Source organism: Panthera pardus, unplaced genomic scaffold (genome assembly GCF_024362965.1).
Source record: "Panthera pardus isolate Hobbes unplaced genomic scaffold, ASM2436296v1 HiC_scaffold_13, whole genome shotgun sequence".
Lineage (NCBI taxonomy): Eukaryota > Metazoa > Chordata > Mammalia > Carnivora > Felidae > Panthera > Panthera pardus.
In genome coordinates, this window is record NW_026526688.1 from 143,775,201 (window position 1) to 143,787,241 (window position 12,041).

The 12,041-nt window shown below is 35.9% G+C and overlaps 1 protein-coding gene across 2 annotated transcripts in view; it reads right to left on the reverse strand.

The window, feature by feature from the left end:
* The window catches only part of USO1 (USO1 vesicle transport factor), a 93,832-nt gene that overhangs the window by 50,850 nt on the left and 30,941 nt on the right, over positions 1-12,041 (reverse strand). For both annotated transcript variants that reach the window (XM_019467319.2, XM_019467327.2), the window contains exon 4: positions 8,724-8,800. In XM_019467319.2, the coding sequence (XP_019322864.2) occupies positions 8,724-8,800 (77 nt within the window). The remainder of the gene's footprint in view (positions 1-8,723; positions 8,801-12,041) is intronic.

Here is a 12,041-nt window from a genome sequence, read left to right on the forward strand (position 1 = left end):
TAAATATATCTGTTAAGTCCATCTGATCCAATGTATCATTCAGGGCCCTTGTTTCTTTATTGATGTGTCTAGATGATCTATCCATTGCTGTAAGTGGGGTATTAAAGTTCCCTGCAATTACCACATTCTTGTCAATAAGGTTGCTTATGTTTGTAATTGTTTTATATATTTGGGGGCTCCCGTATTCGGCGCATAGACATTTATAATTGTTAGTTCTTCTTGATGGATAGATCCTGTAATTATTATATAATGCCCTTGTTTATTTCTTGTTACAGCCTTTAATTTAAAGTCTAGTTTGTCTGATATAAGTATGGCTACTCCAGCTTTCTTTTGGCTTCTAGTAGCATGATAAATAGTTCTCCATCCCCTCACTTTCAATCTGATAGTGTCCTCAGGTCTAAAATGAATCTCTTGTAGACAGCAAATAGATGGGTCTTGTTTTTTTATCCATTCTGATACCCTATGTCTTTTGGTTGGCGCATTTAGTTCATTTACATTCAGTGTTATTATAGAAAGATATGGGTTTAGAGTCATTGTGATTCTGTATGTTTTATGCTTGTAGCGATGTCTCTGGTACTTTGTCTCATAGGATCCCCCTTAGGATCTCTTGTAGGGCTGGTTTAGTGGTGACGAATTCCTTCAGTTTTTGTTTGTTTGGGAAGACCTTTATCTCTCCTTCTATTCTAAATGACAGATTTGCTGGATAGAGGATTCTCAGCTGCATATTTTTTCTGTTCATCACATTGAAGATTTTCTGCCATTCCTTTCTGGCCTGCCAAATTTCAGTAGGTCTGCCACTAGTCTTATCGGTTTCCCTTTATATGTTAGAGCGTGTTTATCCCTAGCTGCTTTCAGAATTTTGTCTTTATCCTTGTATTTTGCCAGTTTTGCTATGATATGTCGTGCAGAAGATCGATTCAAGTTACGTCTGAAGGGAGTTCTCTGTGCCTCTTGGATTTCAATGCCTTTTTTCTTCCCCAGATCAGGGAAGTTCTCAGCTATTATTTCTTCAAGTACACCTTCAGCACCTTTCCCTCTCTCTTCCTCCTCTGGAATACCACTTATGCATAGATTATTTCTCTTTAGTGCATCACTTAGTTCTCTAATTTTCCCCTCATACTCCTGGATTTTTTTATCTCTCTTTTTCTCAGCTTCTTCTTTTTCCATAATTTTATCTTCTAGTTCACCTATTCTCTCCTCTGCCTCTTCAATCCGAGCTGTGGTCGTCTCCATTTTATTTTGCAGCTCATTAATAGCATTTTTTAGCTCCTCCTGGCTGTTGCTTAGTCCCTTGATCTCTGTAGCAAGAGATTCTCTGCTGTCCTTTATACTGTTTTCAAGCCCAGCGATTAATTTTATGACTATTATTCTAAATTCACTTTCTGTTATATTATTTAAATCCTTTTTGATCAGTTCATTAGCTGTCGTTATTTCCTGGAGGTTTTTTTGAGGGGAATTCTTCCGTTTGGTCATTTTGGATAGTCCCTGGAGTGGTGCAGAACTGCGGGGCACTTCCCCTGTGCTGTCTTGAATAACTTGCATTGGTGGGCGGGGCCACAGTCAGACCTGATGTCTGCCCCCAGCCCACCACTGGATCTACAGTCAGACTGGTGTGCACCTTCTCTTCCCCTCTCCTAGGGGCAGGATTCACTGCGGGGTGGCATGGCCCGTCTGTGCTACTTGCACACTGCCAGGCTTGTGGTGCTGGGGATCTGGCATATTAGCTGGGGTGGATCAGCAAGGTGCACGGGGGCGGGAGGGGCAGGCTCAGTTCGCTTATCTTTAGGTGATCTGCTTCGGGAGGGGCCCTGCAGCACCGGGGGGAGACAGACCCGACGCCGGAGGGATGGATCCACAGAAGCACAGTGTTGGGTGTTTGTGAGGTGCAAGCAAGTTCCCTGGCAGGATCTGGTTCCCTTTGGGATTTTGGCTGGGGGATGGGCAAGGGAGATGGCGCTGGCGAGTGCCTTTATGCCCCGCCAAGCTGAGCTCTGTCGTCAGGGCTCAACAACTCTCCCTCCTGTTGTCCTCCAGCCCTCCCACTCTCGGAGCAGGGCTGTTAGCTTATAAGCTTCCAGATGTTAAGTCCCGCTTGCTCTCCGAACACACTCTGTCCGGCCCCTCCGCTTTTGCAAGCCAGAGTCGGGGGCTCTGCTTTGCCGGCGGGCCGCCCCTCCGCCCCGGGCTCCCTCCCGCCAGTCCATGTAGCACGCACCACCTCTCTGCCCTTCCTAGCCTCTTCCGTGGGCCTCTCGTCTGCACTTGGCTCTGGAGAATCCGTTCTGCTAGGCTTCTGATGGTTTTCTGGGTTATTTAAGCAGGTGTAGGTGGAGTCTAAGTGATCAGCAGGATGCAGTGATCCCAGTGTCCTCCTACGCCGCCATCTTCCCCTACATTTATTCTTTAAAAGACTCTATAATTGTCCTTAAGACTTAATAATCTTTAGATTAAACTATGTATTGTTTCAATGTCAAAAAAATGTAAAAGATCTCTAAAAACTGAAGCAGTAATTGCCAAAGCAAATGATCATTTTAAATCTGCCTATGCTATCCAGGCAATTTAGACATGGTAAATATACTCCTCCCTGTTCCCTCAACCATGCCAGACACAACTAATCCTTTTCTACATATTGCTTCAGGCAGTGACTAAAAACCAATGGAACTGACAGTCAAGATCCCTCAAATAGTTCTTTTCTAATGTGAGATTTTAATGTTAATATACTTTAAAATGGAAAGAAACCAGCAGATGAAAGGAAAAACAAAGCCACTCAACAGTGACAGTGACGATCACATCTAATTATTTGTAGGAAAAGGAAGAGAGCAAAAGTAAAAGTGTTTTCAATACTTATGATTAAGTACCCAAATACGCTGGGTTCACCCTTCAAAAACTCTAGGAAATATTTCTCTGATACATCAGCTCTTGTGTCAGTAAAATAATTAAATGTTTCTGAACCCTCAAACTACATTACTTACAAAATACTTCCGTTTTAAAAGGATTGCTTTGGCTGCGGTGCTGAGAACAAGAGAAATAGGGAGACAGGAAGCAACCAAGGAAAGCAGTAAAGATGGCTTAGACCTTAGTGGTAACAGTTTTTTACAAAATTTACCATTTACTGAGATGAAAATCACTGTGGAGAAGTAAGCTAAGAGTATATAGAGACGTTCCATTTTGGATGTGTCAAGTGTGAGACACATGATAAAGATTAGAGTGGTGATATCAAGGCAAGCAATTGGATAAACATAAGCACAGATGTCAGTGGAGAAGTTTGGGTTGGACATATACATTAGAGTGGTAAACATATATAAATGATACTTAGAGTCACAAAACTGAATGATAAAGAGCATCAAAAAAAAAAAACAAAAAACAAAAACTTCCAGCTGGGGTGCCTGGCAGGCTCAGTCAGTAGACCATGCAACTCCTGATCTCGGGGTTGTGAGTTCAAGCGCCACGTTGAGTGCAGAAATTACTTAAAAACAAAATCTTAAAACATACACACACACGCACACACACACCAAAAAACCAGCTCACATCATGCTTAATGGTAAAAGATTGAATGGTTTCCACTTAAGATCAGTAAAGAGGCAAAGAGTACCCTTTTTCACCGCTTCTAGTCAACATTATACTGGAGATCTTAGTGCCATAAGGCAGAAAAATAAACATACAAGGCATACAGACTGAAAAGGAAGAAATACAACTGTCTCTATTTACAGATTATAAATTTATGTTAATTTATAAAAATCTATAAAAAATCTATAAAATCTATTAGAACTAATAAGAGAGGTTAGCAAAGTTATGGGATAAAAGGTCAATATACCTACTTAACTGCATTTCTATATATAGGCAATGAACAATTAGAAATTGAAATTTAAAAAACAATACCACCTAAAACAGCACCAAAAATTATTAAAGATTTAGGAATAAATTTGATGAGACCTATAAGAACTGTGCTGTGAAAACTCCAAAATGGTACTGAAAGAAATTAAAGGAAGACCTGTATAAACATATATACTATGTTCTTATATAAGAAGGTGCAAAAGTGGGCGCCTGGGTGGCTCAGTTGGTTAAGTGTCCAACTTTGGCTCAGGTCATGATCTCACAGTTTGTGTGTTCGAGCCCCGTGTCAGGCTCTGTGCTGACAGCTCAGAGCCTGGAGCCTGCTTCGTTCGGATTCTGTGTCTCCCTCTCTCAAAAATAAATAAACATTAAATAAAAAAAAAAGAAGGTGCAAAAGTGTTGGGGAGCCTGGATGGCTCAGTTGGTTGAGTGTCCGACTTCGGCTCAGGTCACGATCTCACAACTTGTGAGTTCAAGCCCCGTGTCAGGCTCTGTATTGACAGCTCAGAGCCTGGAGCCTGTTTCGGATTTTGTGTCCCTCCCTCGCTCTGCCCCTCCCCTGCTCATGCTCGCTCTCTCTCTCTCAATAATAAAAACATTTAAAAAAAATTTTAGAAGGTGCAAAAATGTTAAGATGTCAGTGTTCCCCAAATCAATCAACAGATTCAACAGAATCCAAATCAAAATCTCAGCCAGTCTTTTTTTAGTAGAAATTGACAAACTGATTCTAGACTGATATGGGAATGCAAAAAACCTAAAAAAGCCGAGAATTTTGAAAAAGAACAAAGTTGGAGGACTTAACACTTCATAATTTCACGATTATTATAAGGCTATAGTAATCAAGACACTACCATGTAAGGAAAAGGATAAGTGTGCTTACCATGTACCTTACCATGTAAGGAAAAGGATAAGGTCCAGAAATAGCTCAAAATGAATCACAGACCTAAGTGTAAAACTAGAAACCATAGACCTGATCATAGGAATTAAAACTACAGACGTTTTAAAAGAGAACATAGGAGGACATCTTAGTGATTTCAGATTTGGCAAAGATTTCACAAATAGGAAACAGCCTAAATTATAAAAGAAAAAAAAAATCAATAAACTGAACTTAATCAAAACTTAAAACTTTGTTCTTCAAAACACATTGTTAGGAAAATCGCAGACTAGAAGAAGATATTAACACTGCAAAGGACTTACACCTAAAATATATAAAAAATTCTTACAACTCAAGATAAGGAAAAAAAACAATAAAAATGAACAAAAGATCTGAATAAACACTTCAAAGATGAAAGTTATATGGATGACAAAAAAAATCACATGAAAAGCTTATTATTATGAAAATACAAATAAAAATTGCCATGAGATATTATTTCATACCTATTAGAATGGCTCAAATTTTAAAAGACTGACCATATCAAGTACTGGAAAGGATGTGGAGGAACTGGAACTCACTCTCATACACATTCCACTGAGAATGTAAAATGGTACAACTACTTTGAAAAAAAAAAAACAGTTTTGGCAGTTTCTTATAAAGTTAAACATACACCAATTATATCACTTAGCCATTCTATTCCTAGGCATTTACTCAAAAGAAATGAAAACGTATATCCACACAAAGACATATATGTTTACAAAAGCTTTATATGTAGCAGCTAAAATCCAGAAACAACGAAAATGCCCACTAACAGGGAAATGAACAAAAAAAAAGTATATAAAAAATACTGCTTGGGGTGCCTGGGTGGCACAGTCGGTTAAGCGTCTGACTCTTGACCTCAGCTGGGGTCATGATCTCACAGTCTGCGAGTCTGAGCCCCATATCAGACTCTGCACTGATGACATGGAGCCTGCTTGAGACTGTGTCTCTCTTTCTCTCTGCCCCTCCCCAGCTTGTGCTCTCTCTCAAGATAAATAAACTTAAAAAAAATGTTTAAAAAAATACCGTTATGCTACTTACTAGATCCTACTATGTAAGTTACATGATCTCTGGGCTTTTATTTTCTCATCTTCAGAAAAGAGAAAAATACCACCTACCCCACAGGCTGCTATTAGGCTCAAATAAGACAAAAATGATACAAACTGATGAAACAATAATAGAAACAACTACTAATTTCTACTACCCAGCAAGGAAACCAGCTTATTGTCACAAGAGTAAAGGCATAATGTTTTGATATTTTCTGCTTCCAAACAAGCGGTTCAAATGTCACAAAGGGAAGGCTATGCACTTTAACAAGTTAGTTTGTTAGTTTTTGTTAAGTATAGTTAACTTTGTCATGTACCATTTTAAGCCTACTTTAGATAAGGATAGTCCCCTCCTCATTTAAAAAAGTTAAGGATCTCAGGAAAAGTAGCAAAATAATAAAATAAAACTTGCTTACTTTAATTATGAGGAAAAGAAATATTAATGTTAAAAGTAAATGGAACTTGAAGCAGACTACAAGAAAAAGACAGTATCAGTGAATTCTGTGAATTAACATAAAAAATGTCACTAACCAGACATTATTGTGCATGCATTATTTTAAAGGGACAATATCAACATGTAAGTATTCTCTAAACTGAAATACTTTCCAGTTCTTGTTGAATACATGCAAAATTAATACGTATACATATGTATGTATACACACTCAAATATTTTTATTTTTAAATAAACTGCCTCAAAAATTTTCTCCAAGAAATACCCAAAAAGTAATTTGAATAGACTGTCCTCCCAGAAAAAAGCTATAATGTTGTTAAAAGGTGCACTAGAATATTTTGTGTTCTAGACAATAAATAGGTTTAATAACCATAGAAAAAATAGCTATATAAGATTATCAAATATTTCCCTTTAATTAAGGATTCTTATATAGTGAAACAAATCTCAATGTTGTTTACCAGCCAGAAGAAACATCACTTGACAGTGTCCTTTTCATATTACCAGAAATTATGCCTAAAAGCATCATGCATATGTAAATGCAATCTTTTACCTTCAACATCATCTGAAAAGGTAGACAAAAATAAATAAAAAGTGGGTGGTGAAGAAAACAGTTTCTATGTAGCAGTATCCACAATAAAATAAATAAGAGCTTAAAAATGTCAAATGAGCAATATAATCCCTTGGAAAGAGAGACTCATTCACTTTATTAGATATCTGAGATAGCCTAAAAGAGATATAGCATATGCTATATATTGAGGATTATGAGACAGATTTATCAATTAAGGATTCTAAACTATCCCCAAAATAAAGAACTCTAAAATGGAGTTCGTTATGTCAGCTAAGAATCACCTTTTGATGAAGCAGTAGAAAGTATCAATAATAAAACTAAAGGGCATATTTCCCAATCCAGATTTTTAATTGGCCCTTTCAGGATAAGTTAATTTCCAGAACAAAGTTTAAGTTCCTATTTTAATCTTCCCTAGAAAAAGTGATTCTACTACTGTTTCTCTGAAGAACTGTTTATGTTGTTTTATTCAAAGAATGATTTTTGGATGCTGAATTAAAAATGAGCCCAAACACACATAGACAAAAACTGACTCTAAACATGATTATATTATAAATTTATAAGAAAGAAAAACTACCTAACTAAAAATATTGCTGTACATGATTTTTTAAAACAGAAAAATTATCTGCTGTAAACTACAAAAAGAGCTAAATTTCTAATCTGAAACTAAGAGAACAAAAAAAGAAAATGTCTTTTATCATAATGTGTTCTAACAAGTGTATTGTACCTAATTTTCTCATCTGAGAAATAAATAGGAAAATAAGTATCTTTTTCTTCAAAGTGTGTTCTTATGTGTATTGTATTTAAGTGTTGTCCTGTGACTGACAGCCTCTTATTCCATGGGTACTAAATCATGTTTTCTAAAGATTTTTTCACCCCTGACAAATTAACAAAGTGAAGTTTTAAGCTAGATATCACAGAGAAATAAAAATTTAAGAAAAAGAGTATTTAAGTCCAGAAATTGTGACCATTCAACACAACCCAATCTCAAATGTTTCTAGTACTGGTATTCTGTGAAGTTAATATCTATATTTCCACTCTGTTATTATCATAATAAAATATGTACAAACTTATAATTATCTACATTTCTTTATCATTTGTCTACAGAATTTCAAGAGATCCTATAATTTTAATCTAAATTAGACTTCTAAAATGCACAAATATGTCCACCCTTCTGGCTGTCTAGAATAATGAAACACCGATTGTCCTCCTGCAACAGGTAATCTGATGTGAAGAATGCATTCAACAGCACAGTCACATGTTACTCAATGCACATTTTTTACAATACACAGAACAAAATGTGTATGGACTTCTCTTTAAGTATTTCGCATACTGACAATAAAATGAAGTAAAATGACAGACTACCTTATTTTAAATATGCAAGTAATTTGAAACAAAAGAAAAAGGAAAGATGTACCAAAAAAGTGTGTGAATTTTGAACTGATTCGTATCATTTCACACCAGACAGACAATATAAAGGAAATTCTAAATTCAGTAAGATGTTGCTCCTTATAAATTAACAAAAGTCCCATGTTAAAAGGAAAAACTCCATAATTTCATATTGCTCACCAGATAATAACATATAAATGAAATAGCTTTTTTCAATAGCCAAAAATGATGTTTAATCCAGAAACTGCTAATATTCATACTACTTAACTAAAACAAATACAAAAGGAGGGCAAAATTTATAAAAAAGAAGAATCTAATTTCATCTCCAAATAACATACAAAGTAATCATTTTAAAGACACTTTTCTGGGACTAAGCTTATGTCTTTCCTTTATTAGTTAAAAAAGAAAACAAACCCTTATAAATAAATTTATAAATTCACCTTCAAAACCAGAAAAATTGGCACAACTCCAGGATATATAGCATATGTTATTTTACGTAGAGAAAACACAATAAAAGAAACTTACCTACTTCTTCTTCTTCATCATTAGATATTATATTATACAGTGTGTCCAAAGCATAACCTATTATTTCAGAATCCGAACTGGAAAAAAGAAATTATTACACTTATACACTGCTAGAGTATAAACTGTTAATGATCATTTTTAGCCAGTTATTTAGCAAGACTGTGTAAAACATTAATCTAAAACTACCCTAAGAGGGGTGCCTGGGTGGCTCAGTTGGTTAAGCATCCTACTCTTGGTTTCAGCTCAGGTCATGATCTGACAATCATGAGGCTGAGCCCTGTGTCAGCCCTGGGTGGTGTGGACTGCTTGGGGTTCTCTCTCTTTCCCTCTCTCTCTGTCCCTACCGCCATCATACTCGCTCTCTCTCAAAATAAATAAATAACAAAAAAGTAAAATTAAAAAAGCTACCCTAAGAAAATATCAGAGTGCAAGCGTAAAGAATGTATAAAGGTTTATTTGTAATAGTGGAAGATAGAAGCAACCTAAATGTATAATAATAAAAAATAGACACATACAGCAGCAATAAAAGTATTTTTAAAGCAAAAAAAGTATTTTTATTTTTTTTTAATTTTTTTGTTTAATATTTATTTATTTTTGAGACAGAGAGAGACAGAGCATGAACGGGGAAGGGTCAGAGAGAGAGGGAGACACAGAATCCAAAACAGGCTCCAGGTTCTGAGCTGTCAGCACAGAGCCCTATGCGGGGCTCGAACTCACGGACCACGAGATCATGACCTGAGCTGAAGTCAGACGCTCAACCGACTGAGCCACCCAGATGCCCCCAAAAAAGTATTTTTAAAGAATGTTTAATGACATGGCAATAAAAACACCCTTGATAGGGGTGCCTGCATGGTTCAGTCGGTTAAGCGTCTGACTCTTGATTTCTGCTCAGGTCATGATCTCACAGTGGGTGAATTTGAGCCCCACCTTGGGCTCCATGGTGACAGCTTAGAGCCAGCTTGGGACTCACTCTCCTCTCTCTGGCCTTCCCCAACTTGCATGCATGCATACATACTCTCTCTCTCTTAAAATAATTAAACATAAAAAAAAAATTAAAAAAAAAACACCTTTGATATAATGTCAGTAGAAAAAAAATTAAATATAAAATTAATGTACTGAATGATCCCATTTAGCAAAAGATACATACACATTCCTGTGTGTGTCTATATGTATTTTTTTTAAAACAGCTTACAAGTAAATTTGTTTTACAAAATTACACTTTAAAACTAGAAAAATTAATACAAACCAGGTAATTTTATGGGTATGTGTTTATGTTTATATATATGTTTCATGATATATATATTTAACAGTGTGATCCTTAGTTGTACTACTAGAGTTTGTTTCACTGCTCTATACTTTATTACCTAAAAACAAGCACACAAAACAAAACAAAAGTCTTATGGTAAACGTAATACTATTTATAAAATCAGGGAGTATAAGATTATAGTTGTTGATAGACAAATTTTGAAAACATGATGGACGATGATGGCATTTAGTGTGGAAAGCAAGAGTGAAATACAGGTCACAAAGATTCAATAAATATGAAGAAGTAATTACGAATGATAAGTGAAAGCTAAGATGAGGGACAAAGGGGATCACAACCAGAGGATGTAAATTTCAAATGAAGTTTTAAAAATTATTATTTATAAAAAAATTATTATTCACCATTTTGCTTTTGAGAAATCTTGAGGAGCATCTTTTAAGAGAGTATTAAGGAACTGAGAACAGAAAGAAATTTCCTCAAGATAATAAAAGAGAATCTATGAAACTCCCAGATCATCATATGTAATGGTATAAAACTGAATGCTTTCAACCTAAGATCAGGAACAAGATCATGATGTTCCCTCTAGCCACCTCTATCCAACACTGAAATGGAAGTTCTAGCTAGAGCAATTGAGCAAGAAAAGGAAATGAAAGGTATACAGATTTGGAAAGGAAGAAGTAAAACTACACATATTCAAGGATGACATGATCTTGTATACAATCTTAAGGAATCCACTAAAAAGTATCAGAACTATGACTGGATAAAGAAGATGCAGTATATACATACACAATGAATTTTACTCGGCAATCAAAAAGAATGAAATCTTGACCATTTGCAACAACGTGGATGCAACTACAGTGTATAATACTAAGCCAAATAAGTCAATCAGAGAAAGATAAGTGTCATATGACTTCACTCATATGTGGATTTTAAGATACAAAACAGATGAACACAGGGAAAGGTAAGCAAAAATAATATAAAAACAGGGAGGCAGACAAACCATGAGATTCTTAAATACAGAGAACAAACCGAGTGAGGGTTGCTGGAGGGGTGTTGGGTGAGGGGATGGACTAAATGGGTAAGGAGCATTAAGGAGGACACTTGCTGGGATAAGCACTGGATGTTATACGTAGGGGATGAATCACTAAATTCTATTCCTGAAATCATTATTACACTATATGTTAACTAACTTGGATGTAAATTTTAAAAAAAAGTATCAGAACTAATAAATTCAGCAAAATTGAAGAATACAAGCTCAATATAAAAAAATCAATTTATAGAAATGGCATTTCTATATACCAGCAATGAACAATGAGTAAACATAATTAGAAATTAAGAAAACAATTCAATTCAAGTAACAAAAAGAAGATTAAAATACTTTGGAATACATTTTACTAAAATTGTACAAGAATTGTACACTGGAAACTATAACACATTATTGAAAGAAATTACCCAAGACCCAAATACTTGAAAAGACATTCTGTGTTCATGGATAGAAAAGGAATATTATTAAGATGGTAATATATCCCAACTTGATTTATAGATTCACACAATCACTATAAAAATGCTAGCTGCCATCTTTGCAGAAATGGACAAGCTGATCATAAAATCTGTATGGGAATGTACAGGATCCAGAATATATCTAAACCTATCTTCAAAAAGAAGAGCAAAGTGGAAGAACTCTTATTTCCTGATTTTAATACATATCACAAAATGGCAGTAAATAAGACTGTGGCGCTGGCATAAAAGATAGACATATAGACGGGGCGCCTGGGTGGCTTGGTCGGTTAAGCGTCCGACTTCGGCTCAGGTCATGATCTCACGGTCCGTGAGTTCGAGCCCCGCGTCGGGCTCTGTGCTGACGGCTCGGAGCCTGGAGCCTGTTTCAGATTCTGTGTCTCCCTCTCTGCCCCTCCCCTGTTCATGCTCTGTCTCTCTCTGTCTCAAAAATAAATAAACATGAAAAAAAAATTAAAAAAAAAAGATAGACATATAGATCAACAGAATAAAGAGTCTAGAAGTAAAGCCTAACATTCATTTTAACTGATTTTTGG